Genomic DNA, 20179 nt, shown 5'->3' on the forward strand with positions numbered 1-20179 from the left:
CAGCTTTCCAGCATCACTCCTCCCATTACAAAAGGTAAGACTCGGCTTTTCTTTTAATAAGAGAACTTTTGAGATTGCCCACTCCTAACATGTTTCTACTTTCAGTGGTTAATGTTAAGGGGACCTGGGAGGGTGGCCTGACAGGGGTTAATTTGAGGGGACCCTGTAGCTGGTGATTGTATTTGTGATTGTGTGCCTCTTACTAATTCCTAATATGTGCATAAATATAGCTAGGAGGACTTGTTTATGTTTAATTTCCATGTTTGCACCTATTTCGTGGCAAAAAAGGGACATCAACATTATGAGAATGATTGTAGTTTTCTGCTACACGTGGGAGGTCACTAGGGTTCCCACGGCTCGAACCATTTGGGTAAGATTACGGCAGTATAGTGGTTATGTTACTGGAAGTATAATCCAGAGGCCTGGCCTGGGCTAATAACAGGAAATTCAGTTTAAATCCAATTATGTCAATTTGTGAATTGTGTTCAGTTAACTAAATACATCAGGAATAATGACTTAGGCCTGAATTTTCACTCCTTGGTCACGGACGCAGATTCAGGATGATTACAAACTCCGCAAAACCCGATCCAAGAGAAAATGTCCCGGAGTGTCAGATTTTCATTTGAGGGGGTGCTGCCGGTGGGTGAATATGGGAGACCTGCTGGCTGCCCCGGAGAGTGGTCAGAGACTGCTTGGTGCAAATTGAGGTTGAGCAAAAGACATGCACTGGTACACCCAGCACTGTGCCGAAGTCTTACAAAAAACAGTCAAATATAAACCAACTCCAGAACCTTCATATACTCAAACTCCCCCCCCCCCCCCCCCCCCCCACGGACACACGCACTCCCCATACCTCACCTAAGGCCCACTATGCCCAACAATGGCCCCCATATCACCAATGACAACTTGTGTCCCCCACTCACCCCATGGCCCTTTACAGCCACAATGCCAACTTAGTGCAAACCTATGCCAGATAGCTACCATTCTTTGCCTTTAAACGCACCATGTCAACTCAACAAATCTCCACCATTGGCAGACCTCAGGATCCATGCTGAAATTTGATTTTTTTTTAAATAGAATTCTTCCCCAACAAAACCCATTCACTACATTAAACGGCCTTCGATCATTTACAAAACCAAGCACCGGAAATGATGATTCCGCCTCAAGGAGTTTACAAGCTCAAAATGTCAATCAAACTGCAAAATGGCATGTACCCACTGTCTAAATGCAAGGTTGTGAAATCAGTTGTGCAACATTAATCCTATAGTGAAAGCCCTCAGGTTTATGTGAACATACCGAGTGAAATAGCAAGCATTGATTTTTTTTTTAAAATGCTGCAGAGAGTTGTTTTTTGAAAGTTTTAAAGGGAGAGAATTTAAAATGCCTGGAAAACTTAATGCCTCTTTTTGACAGGCCCTTTTTGGAAGTTCCAATGAGTGTAAGTACATTTAATGCACATTCATTTCTGCTTTAACAATCCGAAAAGTCACCTTACCTGTCCCAAGCAGACCTCTCCCAAATGTGCCCCAGTATTATCCAAAAAGGTATCTTACATCTCCATACGGGTACCCCACAACTCTGAAGGATTCCAGCAGCTTTTTAATTTATCTTACCAGGTCTAAAGTGCTCAAGTCATGGTTTGGACATCTGACCAGTAAAATTCAGATCAGTCTGAATCAAGCTGCACTTTAACATGTGTAGATGCCTCTGTAAACCATGAATGTGCACATTAGAGGCCCCCCCCATTCCCCCCTCTGCAAAAATGGTTTGCGCTTCTAGAGCCATTTTCATAATGACAGAAAATTCAGGCATCAGTATCAGTAATGGTCACCATGAAGCTTTTAGATTGTTGAAAAGAATCCAACTAATTTGCAGGTGCTCTTTTAGCTATGTTTATCTGCTCTGGTCCTTACCTCAATGCTACTTCAATATGGTTGACTCTTAACTGCCTGCCTACAGACCTAGCAATCACTATCTTCGCCAGGGCAATAATGGAAATCTTTCCATTGATGTCACCATCCTCTGAATAAATGAATAAATATAGATCAGTTACACTGTATCCCAAAACAATTACTCTTTAGTTTTCTGCCATTGTCAAAACTTGATCCTAATGTTAATTCAACTATTTGTTGAAATAACCTCTGTTAATTGCAAATGTCGTCAGTAATTGGCTCAATCTGTATTTTAAGTTCATCACCAGAAACCGTTTACTGCAGTGTTGAAGCCATGTCAAAATTTTGAGGCTGACAATGCTTTCCAAAATTGCCTCAATGCTTGGCCTGCCATGTAATGAATGGAAATATGTGCAATATACCAATGAATCAAATCTGCCCCAAATGTTTATGAAGCCTGATAGTTCCCAACTCCGAAAGCTTACAGATCAATTCTATTTCATATTTTAGTATGGGCTATTCAGCTGTATTCAGGTACAGCAGGGAACAAGGAAGGCAAAAGGAGTTTTGACCTTAATAGTATCATGTGAGGGTCCCTTTAAGAAAAGTGGGGTTTATCAAATGGTTGCAGTGATGTCATTGTGTGGGTGGAGCTGGGCTGTGATTCTTTCTTTTACTTTTGTTTTGAGCTGGAAGCGGCTTTGTGGCTCTGAGTTTTTTTGTTTCATTTTCAGTCGGGAGCTGCATTCAAACAAAGAAGGTGTATTTTTGTTCTCTCTCTCTGCATGCTAAAGAATGTCTCCAGACCACTTGATAACTTTCAAAGTAATACTTGTTTTCTGTTAGGAATTCAAACCTACTGTTTTGTAGAAAAAAAGGGTGTTTGGTTTATGGATGTTGTGAGGAAAGTTACTAAGGGTTGTCTATAGAGTACTGTATCTTTGGAGGGGTATTTGTGTTGGTAGTTGATAAGATGTTTACTGTGTGTTTATAAAATGTTAGCTGGATTCATAGAATAAACATTGTTTTGTTTAAAAATACTTAAGATCGCTGTTGCATAATACCTGGAAGTGGGCCCTTGTGCTCCCCATAACCAAAATCTATCAAAAGTTGTCGGTCAGGTGAACTCCATGATATACTTTGATGTTCTCTAAATCCTGGCCCATAACGATAGCAAAGGGATAGAGTACAAAAGCAGGGAAGTGTTGCTGCAGCTGTACAAGGCATTGGTGAGACCTGGGGCGGCATGCTCCCCTACCCGGCGTGACGGAGGGTCCCGGAGTAGGGGAGTGGCGCCAACCACTCAGGGGTCGCGCCTCCCCAAAGGTGGGGTTCTCCCCACCTTTGGGGGCCAGCCCCGCGCCAGAGCGGTTAGCACCAGAAGACTGGCGCAAAAAACCGGCGCCCCCGGTGCGGGGCTGGCCGAAAGGCTTTCGCCAGTCCGCGCATGCGCCGGCAGTGACGTCAGCGGCAGCTGGCCACTGACGTCACTGCCGGCGCATGCACGATGCGGGGTTCTCTTCCGCTTCCGCCATGGCGGAGGCCGTGGCGGCACGGAAGGAGAAAGAGTGCAGCCAGGGCACTGGCCCGCAGTCTGAGCGGGAGGCCCTGATCGCGGGCCAGGCCACCGTGGGGGCACCCCGTGGGGTTCGATCGCCCCCCGCCCCCCCCCCCCCAAGACCCCGGGGGCCTGCTCGCGCCGCTGAGCCCGCCGTTCCAGAGGTGGTTTAAACCTTGGCGGCGGGAGAGGCCTCCCAGCAGCGGGACTTCGGCCCATCCTGCTGGGGGTCGGAGAATTTTGCCCCAGACCTGGAATACTTATTTAAGGAGGGATGTAGTTGGATTGGAGGCAGTTCAGAGGAGGTTCACTAGATTAATTCCTGAGGTTTCTTTTATGAAAAGTGATTGAGCAGTTTAGGCCTATAAACTTTAGAGTTTAGAAGAATGAGGGGAAATCTAATTGAGATATATGAGATGATAAAAGGTGTTGTGACTCTTATTTTACCTTCTGCTAAGAGCCGGTAGTCTGGTTGGTTGGAGGTGTCCAAAATACGGCTTTATTACTAATTACTCACTTGAATACACTTGAATAAGAACTGAATCAAAACTTAGAAATGAAATATTAAGCAATACATAAAAACTTTAGCACATTAAATAAATCACTTTAACACAAACAAACGGACAGATGATTCAAGAATTCAGGAACTCAAGAATTCAGGAATAAAGACTTCGACCACAAGATCCTATTTATAAGGGAATTTTTATCTCTGGTTTAACCCCTCATTTACTTTCATTGGCTTCTAATTCTCAACTGAGACTTTCTGGTTTGTTCAAATGAATATCTGTTACTTAGAGGATGATTTGTTAATCAAACATTGGACATAACTTCAGATTGACTGGTAACTATCAAAACTAGCTCAGCATCTGTGTGTGATATCTTAGGAAAATTACTGGATATGTTTCTCACGCTTGCCATGTGACAGAGCTCAGCGGAGACCTTGCTGTAACTGATTAGTTGATTAGACCGAGAACAATACATTCTTAATGCTGAATACACTGGAAAACAATGGTCAATTCATTATGTGAAACAATGACTGGATTCCCACAGTCAAGACACTTCTAATAAGTTTACGTTTCAGCTACCTGCATTCAACTACCACCCATATGATTAAACTATGAATAAATCAATACTCTATCAAACAATATTGCCAATATAGACATAGAGCAGATACATCCTCTTGTGGGGAAATCTAGAATGAGTTTTAAGATAAGGGATAGTAGATTTAAAACAGAGATGAGGAGAAATTACTTCTCTCAAAGGGTTCGGGAATCTGTTGAATTCACTGCCCCAGAGTGCAGTGGATGCGGGGACATTAAGTAAATTTAAGGAAGAGACAGACAGGTTTTTCATTAGTAATGGTTCAAGAGTTATGGAGAACGGGCAGGAAAGTGGAATTGAAGCTGAGTGGAGATCAACCATGATCATATTGAATGGTGGAGCCGGCTCAAGAGGCTGAATTGCCTACTCCTACTCCTAGTTTATGAAGTACACTGAGAAAACATTCTTGGGAGCGGGCTTAAATTTCCCAACTCCATATCTCAGAATGAGGAAAGAATTGGAGGCAGAGATTTCCCACAGACTGGTAACCTAACAGAAAAGGGAAGTCTGTCATTGTTTAAGCAGCACACAGTAACGCACAGACCAGAACCTGAAGGTGTCATTTTGATGGGAGAAATTGTCTAGAAAGAAAGCCAAAAATGTGCAATTCCACCTTCAAAAAGGACTGGCATATGACATATTTTTCCTTTTTTTAAATTGAAGAGATGTGTGACTGAACTAGGAAGATGTTTGTTTTTTTTAGGAACCATTCCTGTGTATGCTCACTTGCTGTGTATAAAATAAAAGCAGCTTAACAATTCACAGCAAGCCTTGTTTTGCCAAAATGTTTTGCACTCTACTTACAGAAAGATTGGAGAGGCACACAAGGAAGGCATAATATCCAGATTATGTCCCAATTAACTCTATTGTGGTACCCATTGATTACATGATTTTATAATTATGGGCTGGATTCTCCACTGCCCGACGCCAGCAGCAAGAATCGTGATTGGGCGGAGAATATCAGGTGAAGGAAAAATTGGAATTTGCGCCCAGCGCCGATTCGAGCGTGATATTCTGGTCCCGAACGAGCAGCAGAAATGAGGCCCAGCATTTGTATGGATTTGAATGCAATTAGCAGGTTGGACACCGTATGGTCGATCTGCTGCGATGCTCCACCCCTCTCAGGCAGGAGTCACGTGGGCCCAAATTGGTGCATGTATTGACAAGCAGGGCCTGGGTGCCATGGCTGCTGAGAGAGAGTGAGAGAATAACAAAACTCTAAATTTGACGGGCTTGCCTGGGGGATGGTTGCCTGGGCCGGGGGCAAGAGTGACTTAGTGCCAATACTGTGTGTTCCCCTCAGGATTGGGGTGGCCTAGCTCAAACCGCCATTTCTGCAGTATGTTATCTAAATGGACCCCTTTGGTGCTACTTACAATCTGCTAGCTGTTCACTCTGCTGACTACTCACTGTATCCTGGAAACGCTCAGAGAGCCTCTGGTCATGTGGGAACCAACCCACACAGTGTGCAGCTGTCACGAGCGGTTCACAAACACTGAGAGTACAAGTGAACCGCGCCGTCGTGAACTCGGCCCATCGGGGGCGGAGCATTGGGGAGGGCTTTCATGTAATGTCCTGAGGCCGTCTCAATGGCGTGTGGTGTGGTCCCTGATGGCGCCGTTTTGGAAAGGGCGGAGCATCCGAAAACAGGCACCGCCCTAATTCGTTCGTAAAAAGGGATTCTCTGCCCAATCGACGATTATGAAATTGGCGTCGGCAAGCGGAGAATCTTGCACATGAGGTGAGATCTTAGTAAGGGCTTGTCTGTGGGAGAGGGGTAATTTATTTGCTATCGGGATATCAGCATGGCATTGGGTTCTCACTTGTTTGGTGCATGGTGACCTCCATCTCAGTCTCTGCCCTCTCCTTGGCATGGACCGTGAGTTGCAGGGCCCTCTCCTCAGCTTGGATGTGGACCTAAAGGTCTGGGATGCCCCCTCCAGTCTTTTAGTGCTCGTGCCTATTATGGGCCACCTTATCCTCGGGGACACAGTAAGGACATAGTGAGACACTGGGAAGCGAGTTCTATGGGGGGGTCTGTAGCTGGTGGCATGTGTGTACAAGGCTCCTGGTCAATGAGGACAATACATGTGATGGGGTTTTGTGGAGGGTGGGTTCTAGGGGAAATGCAGGCAGGTGGAGTGTTGATGGCCTCTAAGGGATTGAGGGCAGATGTGAGGAGTGAGAAATGGGAGTGATGCCAGGGGACCAGAGGTGTCCTCAGCTGCTTTAAGTGGGGCATTCATCTTCTGCCAATCCTCTTGATGAGGCTCGCTGCACTGACTGCCTCTGCCATCTCTTCCCAGGTGCTGTTCAGAACAGAAGGCTTTAGCCTGTGCCCCACCCTGGGGAAGAGAGTGTCCCTCCTCTCCTCAAAGACATTGAGCATTCGGTCAACTTTGGACTACCAAAATCGGGTGGGCAGGTCTCCGCGCAGCCACCTTTCTCGCTGAAAAGAGAATATGTGGTGAGTGGAGCGCTTATAAGCAGCTCCAGCTTGCCAGGCTCTTTGATACAAATACCGCCCCCATCTAATCAACTGGCAGCGAAGCTGGGAATTGCTTACAATTCAGGTGGGCAGAGTGCTGACCCATTTGCAGCTCCTGAATTTTTTAAAAACCGTGCCCCCAATAGAAATGTGAATTGCTTGCAATTCAGTTCTGGTGGGAACACCCAAAAGGAGGATCCAGCTGTGCCCTGGAAAATATCTAAGGCAGACTCAAAATTTTTAATGGTGGTGGGCACCTTAAAGGGGTGCGGTTTCAAAGGGTCATGTGACCCAATTGGCCAGTCGAGCCCGAGCTTTCCCGCCAGAATCGATCCAGGATCTGTTGAAGTCAGTAACACATCCCAGCACTCTGTATACAGCCATAGTTATTCTAATAAATAGTTTGCTGTTCAAAACTGGTGGTCACCAATCACTCAGATATTCCAGTCACCTTGGCTGAGAACTGCCAAGTTAGATATAACGTATAGTTTAAAGTGGGTTTACTTTCATGTTTCTGTACCTGGCAGGGGAAACCTATAGTTAGATTCATGTTGGACAAAGATGTTTGTATGTGTGGGGGTTGATTTCAATTCCAACTGTGATTCTATTACGCCAAGGGAGGGTTACGCCATGAAGATCAAATAGAACTAGCAGGGGTTGCTTAGCAACTGAAGGACCCTTGAAAGGATAAAACCAGTTTTAAAATTTTAGCTCGATAGATTGCATTTAAAGACAGGACACTGGGGAATGAATCCTCCTCAACTCTGCCAGGAGAATCTGAATTGGACAAGGGAGTTGCAAAGATGCAAATTTCCTAAGGAACAAGGTACAGTCTGGAAAACCAGGGACTGGGACAAGAAGAACATTTAGGACTATTGGAGTTAAGAGAACAGAGACTAAGGTATTTATCAGAAGAATTCAAGGAAGAGTAAACAAAGTGTTCTGAGTTAATGAGAAAATTGCAGTAACTAGATTTAACAGACTTCAGAGGTGAATAAAACATTTGATACCATTTTATGAAGCATTCATAATTCATAAGCACCATTTCACGGGCAGCACGGTAGCATTGTGGTTAGCACAATGGCTTCACAGCTCCAGGGTCCCAGGTTCGATTCCCGGCTTGGGTCACTGTCTGTGCGGAGTCTGCACGTTCTCCCCGTGTCTGCGTGGGTTTCCTCCGGGTGCTCCGGTTTCCTCCCACAGTCCAAAGATGTGCAGGTTAGGTGGTTTGGCCATGATAAATTGCCCTTATTGTCCAAAATTGCCCTGAGTGTTGGGTGGGGTTACTGGTTATGGGGATGGGGTGGAGGTATGGGCTTGGGTATGGTGCTCTTTCCAAGAGCCGGTGCAGACCCGATGGGCTGAATGGCCTCCTTCTGCACTGTAAATTCTATGAAATGAAGTGTCTGGGAATTGAGAGTTAAAGCAATTGTGAACAGTTTATACAGCAGTCAAGACAAAGAAATCCTAAAGGAGTTGATGTAAAATCCTATGTTGGATTCACTGTTAAAAGGGGAGCTGAAACTTTGTTCAAAACTGTCATTTGGAAAACCTGGTCTGGAATTTGGAACACAAACCGCTAATGGAAAGCATTATTATGAACAAAGATTTCAAAGCATGTTTTTTGTGAGTGGAGTTTGGAAACTCACATGACAATCATCTGGGGAAATTTTGAGGAGAAATAGTTCAGGGTGGAGAGTGTATTTGGCCACAGCCATCTTGTGTGGTTAAAAAGAAGTTGTATTTCTGAGACCATTGCACCTCAAGATATACTTCATAATCCATGTTAATGTTAAAATCTGTGTGTATTCGTTAAGATAAGGGGGATTGAAGGAATATGAAATGAAAATCGCTTATTGTCACGAGTAGGCTTCAATGAAGTTACTGTGAAAAGTCCCTAGTCGCCACATTCCGGCGCCTGTTCGGGGAGGCTGGTACGGGAATCGAACCGTGCTGCTGGCCTGCTTGGTCTGCTTTAAAAGTCAGCAATTTAGCTGAGTGAGCTAAACCAGCCCCAACCAGAATATTGTTATAATCCAAAATTTCCATGTCTAATAAATGTTTTTTTCTTTTGTTAAAACTAATTAATAGTCCTGTCACTCTGTTCCTCCATGTTTTGTGAGAAAAAAGTTAAAGTTTTGAGTCAGTGTTCCATTCTGGGATCTTCCTATCCAGTTACAATTCCAGCCAGGATTGTAACAAAAGATTTAATTGCAGTCCTATGCTCTTGGGAACAACTGTCACAAGAATGTCACAATGATATCATCAGTTAATATTCAGAAACCCTCATCAGTAAACTGCCCATACAGGAGGAAATCTCGAATGGCATCTAGCAGGATAATGGTGGAGGACAACAACATATAATTTATACACATCAGGCCATATTAATTCCAACCATTTAAAATTGAAGAATTAATTGAAGGCCTATATTTTTAAATTATGCATTTTCAAATGGTGTAATGTTTGCAGGATTACTGAAATGTACAATTCTTGGCAGAGAAGGTTAAGGAAATAGATCCGGGCAAGCAAGACAGCATGAGGGAGAGAGAGCAAAAGCGAATGGTGGAGATGTATCTCGTAGAAAGATTATTCTTACTGTGAACTGCCTCGGGTCTAGCATATTTTTTTATGCTTTTGCTAAGGCAAGGCAATCAACCTGATTTCTTTTGGACAGTCTTCATCATAATAAAGTCAGTGAGCTGCTAGTGCTGAAGGCAACTTGCCAAATGGTGGGGTGGAGTGCATGCTAAGAAATCAGGCCACCTCCATAGAGCATAGGCAGCAGGAACGCAATGGCAGTGGGGGTTAAGTGATAGCGATGGGAACTAAGAAAGGAAGAGCTATGGATGGGACAGTTTTTATGAGGCCAGAAGGAACAGCCATGCTCTGCTGACCCCACAAAAATCAATTCTACCTTGACTGGTTTCCATGCTGCCTCTGGCACTTCCCATTATGGCTAGTTTAGGTACTCTATCTTCAGTATAAACGGGTGGACAGGACCCATCAGAACACCAAAATGAAACAGGGTCAAATAGGCCCCTGTGATTGCTTAATCTGATGTCCACACAAAAATCCAATCAGGGGTACCTCAAACAGCAAGTGAGGAGTCTTTTTTAAAATTTAATCTTTATGTTGCACCATTCCTGATTTTGTTTTACACGAAGCAGCAGTGAAACAAAAGTCACAATGTCTTTTTGTCCATTCTGTGTATTGCATGGAAAAAAGTCAACCATGAAGTCACGAGGAGGTATACAAAGGTATACAAAGTTGCTTGTTATTCATAAATTCCTATCTTTTATCTCCATATGCCACATATTTTAGTCTCATGCCATTTGGTCCAGAAGGATAAAAAAATAGTGAAGTTTCTGGAAGGTATTGTATAACATTTTTTGTATGGAGTGCAGTAAAGTGGCATCATAGTTACCATGGTTACAGATAGACTGCCTCAGAAACTCTTAAGAGTCAGCGGGAGGGGTCCTTGACTGTTACATTGACTGTACAAGAAGTGTATCTTGTTTGTTATACTGACACTGCATAAAGCTCAAAAAGAGTTATTAGGTGCAAGTTGCTATGGTTACAGCTGGTGCTTGGTTCCACTGAGCACTGGCATACATGTCAGAATATTATTCTGTTTTTGGTAAGACTTGAATTGTAGAATTTATTCCACTTAAAATAAACTAATGTGTATTTATGATATTGTGCGATCGGCCATGAACGGTGTATAAAAGAGGAACACAAAGAAATTTAGCAGTGTGACGTGCTACAAAAAGATAACGCTATTTGTATATGAACAAGGAAAAAAATTCTTTATTAATTTTAAGGGGCTGCTTGAACATAATAGAGTAATCAGAAAGAGATCTTTTGAGTTTGAGATGCGGTAATCCGAAAATAATTTCAAGCTGCTGTTGTCAGTAATGAGATAGTGAGGAAAAACAAATTCAACATCATCCTGATTAAAATAAATCCAATAATCTTCTTTCACCTTTCTTACTCTTTCATTCAGCAACTGAGTTTCAAAAACTAGTCAGAAAGCAATATTTTTTTTCTTCAGTAAGAAATCTCACACTTACAGTACAAAACTGCTTTATTTTTGTATATAAACTGTCTTTTTAATTCATATATTTGGCATCTGTTGGCCAAGACATATTATAGGTCAGTAATCCTAGTATAGCATTTTTTTTAAATACGTAACTCAATATGAACATTTTTTTTTAATCATCTAACTGTAAGATGAAATGTTTATGTTTGTCCAGCACCATCTGCTGTCTTTCTCCTTTCTTGACAATTCATTCTCCAAGCATCTAATTTGATTATTAGTCAATCTCCCATGTTGTTGTGTAATTGTAGTCTTCAGAGGTGTCAGTGTTGGCTCAATTGTTAGTACGCTCACCTCTTGGGTTAAGAGGCTATGGGTTCCGGTCCCATTCCAGGAGTTGAGCATAAACATTAAGCCAGCAATCAGGGGAGCCCTGAGGGAGGAGGGTGTAAAAGATGCTGTGGCACGATTTCAAGGAAAAGCAGCTATTTCTGATGTTCCAGCCAATATTTGTCCCTTAATCAACGTCACAAAAACAGAGTGGGCTCGACTCTCCGGCCCCCCAGTCGCGTGTTTCTCGGCAGCGTGCCGTTCACTGTCAGCGGGATTCTCTACTCCTGATGCTTGTCAATGGGATTTCCCATTGAAGCCACCCCATGTGGCATAAATGCTTCACAGCTCCAGGGTCCCAGGTTCGATTCCCGGCTGGGTCACTGTCTGTGCGGAGTCTGCACGTCCTCCCCGTGTGTGCGTGGGTTTCCTCTGGGTGCTCCGGTTTCCTCCCACAGTCCAAAACATGTGCGGGTTAGGTGGATTGGCCATGCTAAATTGCCCGTAGTGTCCTAAAAAGTAAGGTTAAGGGGGGGGGTTGTTGGGTTACGGGTATAGGGTGGATACGTGGGTTTGAGTAGGGTGATCATTGCTCGGCACAACATCGAGGGCCGAACGGCCTGTTCTGTGCTGTACTGTTCTATGTTCTATGCTCTATGTCACTGCAAAGCTCGTGGGCGGATGTGCACTGCCAGCAAGAGCAGTAAATCCCAACGGCCGGAGAAGTCCAGACAGTCTCTGATCATTGTCAAAAGACTGTGACAGTTTATTTGATGCAGATTGCCTGCTGTCTTTCCCAGATTCCAACAATTCAAAGGTTCATCATTGGATGGAAAGTGATTTGCAATGTCCCCTGGTGATGGAAGGCACAAAATAAATACAAACCGTTCTTTCTTTAAAGGAATAACAGAATCACAGAATTGTTATGGTGCAGAGGACACCATTCGAACCCATCATGTCTGCACCAGCTCTCCACATGAGTATTATGATTCGGTGTCTCTTCTGCTGCCTTTTCCCCGTACTCCTGCATGTTACTTATATTCAAATAATTATCTAATGCCCTCTTGAATGCCTCGTTTGAATTTGCCTCCACAACACTTCCTGACAGGGCATTCCAGACCCGAGGCACTCGTGAGAGAAAGTTTTTTCACACATCACATTTGCTTCTTTTGCAAATCACTTTAAATCTGTGCCCTCTTGTTCTTTATCCTTTATGAGCAGGAACAGTTTCCGCTTATCTACTCTGTCCAATCCCTCATGATATTGACATCTCTATCAAATCTTCTCTTAGCCTTCTTCTCTCCAACAGCCTACTTTCTCAAATCTATTCTCATAACTGAAATTTCTCATTCTGTAAACCTCTTCTGCACTCTCTCCAATGTGTTCACACCCTTCCTATAGTGTGACGCACAGAACTATACACCATATTCCAGTTGCGGTCTAACTGATACATTTTTAAGTTCAGCATAACCTCCTTGTTCTTGTATTCTATGCCACTATTAATAAAGCCCAGGATATTGTTAACTGCTGTCTCCACTTGTTATGCCACCTTCAATGATCGATGCACATGTACACTCCGGTCCCTCTGCTTCTGCATCCCTAAAGAAGTGTACTACTTCTTTCATTTTGTCAGTCCATGTTCCTTTTACCAATCACATAGCCCGATTTTTATTCTGGAGGTGGATGATAACTGAAGTCAGATTTGTCAGACCCAAGAAACAATGCAGCGGCAGCCACAATTGTAATAAAAACTAAAACAAACTAAAACAAAACACTCTAGCCCTCACTAGCCTCACTCCTACAGCGATATCATGTCCCATCCATTCCAAGACTTGCCTTGGCCCCTCATATCCTCCATGCCCACTCATATCCAGGGCCCTTTAAAGCCTCCATGCCAAATTTGTGATAACCCATCCAACCCATAATCCCCCATTCATTCCCCATGAGTTGTTATGGCCCCATGCCAACTTATTGCCAATTAATTCTGACTCATGCTCCCAGTAGCTACCCTTTGCTCTTGCTTCACCCATGCCAATTCACCAGGTTTCCACCATAGGCAGTCCTCAGGAGCTATGTTCAGATGAAATAAAATAAAGTCTGAACCTGATACAACATCCTATTCAATACATTTAAATCACTTCAAGTACCTAATCCCATTTAAAAACAAACATTTGTATTCATAGCCCCACACTAAAGACAGCTAATCCTTGTATAACCATTTGGAGCTGTCAAACAAATTGTGACGTACAGGCCCTCACCGTGATAAAGAGAGGTGGATTTAAATGTCTTGGCATTATTACAGTTCCACAGACCTTATCCATTTTTTACACACATGCATGGCTACTCTTAAAAATCCCGACAGGGTACCTGTAGATCTCTAAAAGGGTACCTGATCTCTTTGAAGAATTCCAACATGTTTATATCTTTTCCTCCAATTCATAAATACAACATGTTGAGGTTTGGTGATCCTGGTAATGAAATTACTTCTGATTGAAGATAGCTGTACTTTAAATGTGCAGCTGCCTCTGTGAACTGCATACTCGTGAAGTATCTCTCACTCCATTTACACCCTGCCACCCTGCAAAAGTCATGGTGTCAAGTCTGGGAACGGGACTTCATCAATTCGGGCTCCGGCGCCATTTTGGCGCGGGCATGGAGTCCTTCGGTCTTGGCAAAAATTCTGGCCATTGTAGAGGTTTTAAAACCTGTAGATTCCAGGAGGAATGGAGAACAGAGGTAGCTGACACTGAGTCAAGAAATTATCATCCATTCAGGTTGCAAGGATCTGGGGAGAGATTGGGTCAGTGAAGTAATTTCTGATTGTTCTCGACATTTTCGAGACATAGCCCGGAATTTTCTGGCCCCACCCAGCAGCGGGATCCTCCAGTCAAGGGACATTGGAATGGCTTGCAGCATCAGTCGTGAGGAAACCCACTGCAGAGGGGCCAGAAAATCCTAGCCAATCATTCACAGACGGGCAAAATGTTTACTTTTTTTATGCTGTAAATTTGTACGGTTCTATGATGAAGGAATAAAGTAGTGATCTTTTGTTTCATATTTACCAATCACGGATTTAGCTCATCTGTAACAGCAACCAAGTCTCTGAATCCAACTGAGAGAAATATCAGGAGCAAAAGTGTTCCCCTAATGCCTAAATTTTCACAAAGTATGTATTTTTAATTTAAAAAACGCAAGTACTTTGCTCTGAAAGTAAACTCCTGCCTATGACGCTGTGCTCTAATAAGTGCCCTTGTTAACCTACATTAATATATCTCATCAATAATCTACCCAACTCCCATACAGAAGCCAATAAATTGTTCATGTGCTAAACCCTGTCGCCATGATATTTTGTTTAGTTTAAGAACTGATCTGCATTGAGTACCTTCTGGATTAGTGTCAGTTTATGTTGTGCTATCTATCCCACACAGTTAAAAAAGAAATTATCCTTCTCAAGAAACAACATAAAAATATTACTTTGAACAAACATATTTTATCGATATTTACAAAAAGCGCGTCTTGGTATGCTGGACAATGAAAGCAGGAAAGCAAATTGGATAACAGCTATAAAAGAGAAGACTTACACCCCAGTGGTTGTAATGAAAACGCAAGTTCTGAACGCATAGTAAATTGATTAAGATTTAAAAGAGAAAGATGTTTTGCATGGAACCTTTCGTTAGGTTCTAGTATGGTCTCACTGTAAAGATCTACTGTTCCTTTTCAAATGCCAAATGGCCTATCATAAGGTTCCACCATGCTCTCTTTTATTTCTGTAGCTTCAGTTTGTATTGCTCTTCTACAATTAAGTTTTAACCAAAAACATTCAGTATCCTTTGACGATACCAGCTTGGATGTTAACCATCTAAATTTCTAGAATATGTAATTTACTGCTTTACACTTCTTCTTTACACAAAGTTTGTTTTAGCAAAAAAAATTGAAGGATTGCCATTTGATTTTGACTGGGTATTTGTAATTGCTTTATTACAAATCTTTAATTTCCCGTTGAAGTCCATTGCATTTTTCGATTTAAATAAATCATTTCTGTAATTGAAAGCAAAACTCGTAAAATGTGCCTCCTCTTATTTTATTGTGTCATTCGGTTTGATTGATAGCTGATTGATCAATTATTAAGCAGAGAATTCTGACTACCAATGTAACAATTCAATAAGAACGCAAGTACCAGCCTCCCCGGACAGGCGCCGGAATGTGGCGACTAGGGGCTTTTCACAGTAACTTCATTGAAGCCTACTCATGACAATAAGCAATTTTCATTTTTTCATTTTTCAAGAACGATCACCGTGACAATAAATCCTACTAATTCGCACAGTTTTTCAACAATATTAAAGGTGGCTAAAGTGAAAATATTGTGCAGCTGTTTTTCTTTAGACTATCAAATATTTAAGCTCACCTCCTGCTAGTCTTGTTTATTTTTCTGTACTTTTGATTTAATTTCAGTTTTACGTAAAAGATAAACAAATCTGGTAATTATCACTACATACACAGGTCTTGTGCTGTAATTGGGATTTGGCCAGTTGCTACATATTCTTCAGCGCATTACACAATGATTGCTCCGGTTTCTTAAACTGCGATTTGTTTGAGCATTAAGAAAGTGTCTTTGATGAGTCTTTGCGTGGTGTAATCTAGAGTTCATTATGTAAATGTGAACCTTTTTTTAATTTACACTGGTAAAGTCATGTGCATCAAAACTGATCTTTAATTATACTAAAACTAGTTCTTTCATGTTTCTAACAGGTTCTTGACCAGACAGAAAAGCATCGTAAGGATTTGCTGCTCTCTGCTGCTAAGGATGTTCACAAGTGGAATGTTAAAGTCAAGAAGATGAAGGCAATTTACTACACGCTAAATCTTTGCAACATAGATATCACCCAGAAGTGTTTAATTGCTGAAATCTGGTGTCCTGTTACAGACCTTAAAAAAGTCCACTACACATTAACAAAAGAATCAGTAAGTACCTCAAATGATCCAAAAGAATCTATGTGTGCTGAATATAAGTGTGACAGCGAACCCCCTTGTGTATTTTCAATTGAGCTGCATAAGGCCATAAGGCATAGGATCAGAAGTAGACCATTCAGCCCATCGTGTCTGCTTCACCATTCAGTTAGATCATGAATGATATGACGTGATAATCCTCAACTCCACTTTCCCTTCTTATCCCCCATAACCCTTGGTTCCCTTGTGATGGTTGAATGATGGCCGATAGTCATTGTGCAGTGCATGAGGCTCCAGGAAGGGACAATAAGAATTCCTCATATTTGCAAAACAAAAGCTCAACATGCTTCACAGAGTGGAAAAGGATATATGTTGCACAGGCGGGAAGGGATGGTGGTCAAAAGACCAGTATTTGAGAAATGTTTCCAAAAGAAGGAAAGGAAAAGAGAATAGGGAATTTGAGGGGGAACTTTGGAGTGCAAATGAGCAATGCTTGAAAAAATGACCACAAATGGTGGAGCGAGCAGAGTATAAGCAGTAATTCTATGCTTCAGGAACAAAGTGTGCTTTTCATTTTGAAACCGGCTTTGGTGGTAGGCCACAAGGCTTTTTAAGTTAAGGGCAAAGACTTTCATATTGATTTAAAGGACATGGGGAGTTAATGGAGCATTGCAGATACAATTTAAAGGCTCGAGCAGATAAGGATATGGCAGCAGCATTCTGAATGATCTGTAGTTTCTGGAAGATGGAAACGGGGAGTAACTAGCTTTTGAGAAGCTTGGAGAATTTCAGTTTTCAGGGCGGCACGGTAGCACAGTGGTTAGCACTGTCGCTTCACAGCTCCAGGGTCCCAGGTTCGATTCTTGGGTCACTGTCTGTATGGAGTCTGCACATTCTCCCCGTGTCTGTGTGGGTTTCCTCCGGGTGCTCCGGATTCCTCCCACAGTCCAAAGATGTGCAGGTTAGGTGGTTTGGCCATGATAAATTGCCCTAAGTGTCTAAAGGGGTTGGGTGAGGGTGCTGGGTTATGGGTATGGGGCAGAGGTGTGGGCTTAAGTGGGGTGCTATTTCCAAGGGTCGGTGCAGACTCAATGGGCTGAGTAGCCTCCTTCTGCACTGTAAATTCTGTGTTCTATTGTCTTGGCAGAACTGGGAAGACCTTTTGGACCTTTTCCCCCGACTGTTATGCGCTTTTGAGCCCGGAACTGGAAAGCAAAGTACTCAGGCACTGAACCCATACAGAGTTGTGTGGACATAAGAAGCCAGAGGCACGGTAAACAGCAAAAGAAGTGGTCAAACAAGGGCACGGGGGTGGCTGTGAGAGAGACCAATATGGCCGGTGTGCAGAGCAAGGCGCCGACTGCCCAGCCTACAATGGAGCAGCTGCTACAGGCCACGCAGGAGGGCTTTTTCGCTCTGAAGCACGATAATTTGGAGCCACTCCAGAAGTCGATGGAGCGATTGGAAAAAAGACTGGATGATCAGACTGAGAAGCTCCAGAAGCTGGAGAAGACGATGGAAGAGCAGGCCGACTTTCAAACTGTGGCGGATGTGGAGATTCGGAGGCTGAGGGATCAGCAAAAAATACCCCTGGAAAGGCTGGAGGACCTGGACAACAGATCTCGATAGCAGAATGTAAGAATTGTTGGCCTCCCGGAGGGGGCTGAGGGGCTGGATGCTGCCGCGTATGTGGCAGATATGTTCCAGACGCTGCTGGGGAACAAGGTGCTCTCTCACCCGCCGGAGGTGGACAGGGCACACAGAGTGCAGGTGAGGCAGCCGCGACGAGCAGGCCCCGCACAAGCGATGGTGGTCCGATTCCACAGGTACCTGGACAAGCAGCGGGTTCTGCAATGGGCCAAGAACACACAAAGCTGTACCTGGGACAATAGCACCCTGCGTGTTTACCAAGACATGAGCACTGAGGTGGCCAGGAGGAGGGGAGGCTACAGGCAGGTGAAGGAGATTTTGTACAAGAACAAGGTGAAATTTGGGCTGCTTTTTCCGGCGTGACTGTGGGTTACGTATGAGAGCCAGCACCACTATTTTGAGGAACCCGAGGAGGCGATGGACTTTGTTAAGAAGCAAGGGCTGGCTCTGAGCTGAGGACTCTTGGACTCATGGTAGAACTTTTAAGTTTATTTTGTCTCTCTCTCGCTTTGAGAGATATTTGCATGTTTGGGTCCGTTCTTTTCATTTTTTTGACCTTTCTAGGTTGATGTATTTTGTTGCGATATGTTTTTCTTGTTCTTTTTCGTGGTTTCCCTGAATGTTTCCTTTTTGGGCTTCTTGTGTGGTTGGAGGTTTGGTAGGGGGAGAGTAAAAAAGAAAATAGTTTAAAAGGTGTGGTTATGATGGGGGTTTCCGGGGAATCTTTCTTACAATCTTCTTCTGTTTGTGGAGGGGAAGGGCTGAGAGTGCCAGGTACTTCTTATCTCTATCTGTTTGATTTAAATTGCACTATTTTTGGGGATGTCTTTGACTTGTACAGAGTGTGTGCTTAAGCAGGGCTGGTTTGGGGAAGTGGTATGGATGGGCCGCGGGGAGGGGAGCCAGGGAACAATAGGTGAGAGACGCACTGGCGCTGAAGCTGGGAGCCACCAGGCTAGCTGGGTGGGCTAGTCAACGGAAGCCAGGTGTGGGGAGAGGGGTTCATTTAGTTAGACTAGAGCAGGGGTTATGTAGTAGGATGGTGTTACTGGGGGGGTTTGTTGATCCGCTGACTAGGATGGAAACTGGACATGGCAGTGGGGAGGTCATGGGTGGAGCCGGCCAGGAGGCGGGCCAGAGGAAGCGTGACACATGGCTGGAGGGCTGGCCAAGGATAGGGGATGGCTGATCGGCAAAGGGGGAGGGCGAAGTGCCCCCCAACCAGGCTGATCACCTGGAATGTTAGAGAGCTAAACGGACCAGTGAAGAATGCGTGTGTTCACGCATTTGCGGGCTCTGAATGCGGACGTAGTCATGCTGCAGGAGACGCACCTGAAAGTAGCAGACCAGGTTAGGTTATGGAAGGGCTGGGTTAGTCAGTTCTTCATTTGGGGCTTGACACTAAGACTAGGGGGTTTGCGATCCTGATTAATAAAAGGGCTCAATTTGAGGCGGAGCGTACAGTTACGGATGGGGGCAGCAGATTTGTTATGGTTAAGGGTAAGCTCAAAGGGGTGAGAGAGTCTTGGTCAGTGTGTATGCCCCTAATTGGGATGATGTGGATTTTATCAGGAGGTTTCTAGGGAAGATCCCAACCGATTGTGGGTGGGGACTTTAACACAGTCCTGGACCTGAGCCTGGATCGGTCGTCTTCAAAAACGGGCAGGCTGCCAGCGATGGCAAAGGAACTGAGAGGGTTCATGGAGCAAATGGGGGGAGCTGATCCGTGGAGATTTAGCCGGCCGTCAGCGAGGGAGTTTTCGTATTACTCCCACGTCCATAAGATGTATTCCCGAATTGATTTCTTTGTCATGAGTAGGGACTTACTGGCAGGGATGGTGGGGGCAGAATATTCAGCAATTACCATATCAGACCATGCTCCGTACTGGGTGGACCTACGGATTTGTAAGGACAGCTTTCAGTGCCCACAATGGAGGTTGGAAGTGGGATTGCTTTCAGACGAGGTGGTGTGTGAGAGACTTGGGGAAATGCATGCAGAATTACCTGCAGGTAAATGATACCGGAGAAGTCTCAGCAGCGGTGCTCTGGGAGGCACTGAAGGCAGTGGTGAGAGGGGAGCTGATCTCAATCTGGGCCCATAGGTACAGGACAGATAGGGCAGAAATGGACCGACAGGTTCAGGAAATTCTACGGACGGACAGGAGCTACGCGGAGTC

At 44.0% G+C, this 20179-nt stretch overlaps 1 protein-coding gene across 3 annotated transcripts in view; it reads left to right on the forward strand.

Moving 5' to 3' along the window:
- The window catches only part of LOC119966356 (V-type proton ATPase 116 kDa subunit a1-like), a 228052-nt gene that overhangs the window by 49125 nt on the left and 158748 nt on the right, over positions 1-20179 (forward strand). For all 3 annotated transcript variants that reach the window (XM_038797882.1, XM_038797883.1, XM_038797884.1), the window contains one exon: positions 16155-16367. In XM_038797882.1, the coding sequence (XP_038653810.1) occupies positions 16155-16367 (213 nt within the window). The remainder of the gene's footprint in view (positions 1-16154; positions 16368-20179) is intronic.

The sequence above is a fragment of the Scyliorhinus canicula genome, chromosome 5, assembly GCF_902713615.1.
Source record: "Scyliorhinus canicula chromosome 5, sScyCan1.1, whole genome shotgun sequence".
NCBI classification, from domain to species: domain Eukaryota; kingdom Metazoa; phylum Chordata; class Chondrichthyes; order Carcharhiniformes; family Scyliorhinidae; genus Scyliorhinus; species Scyliorhinus canicula.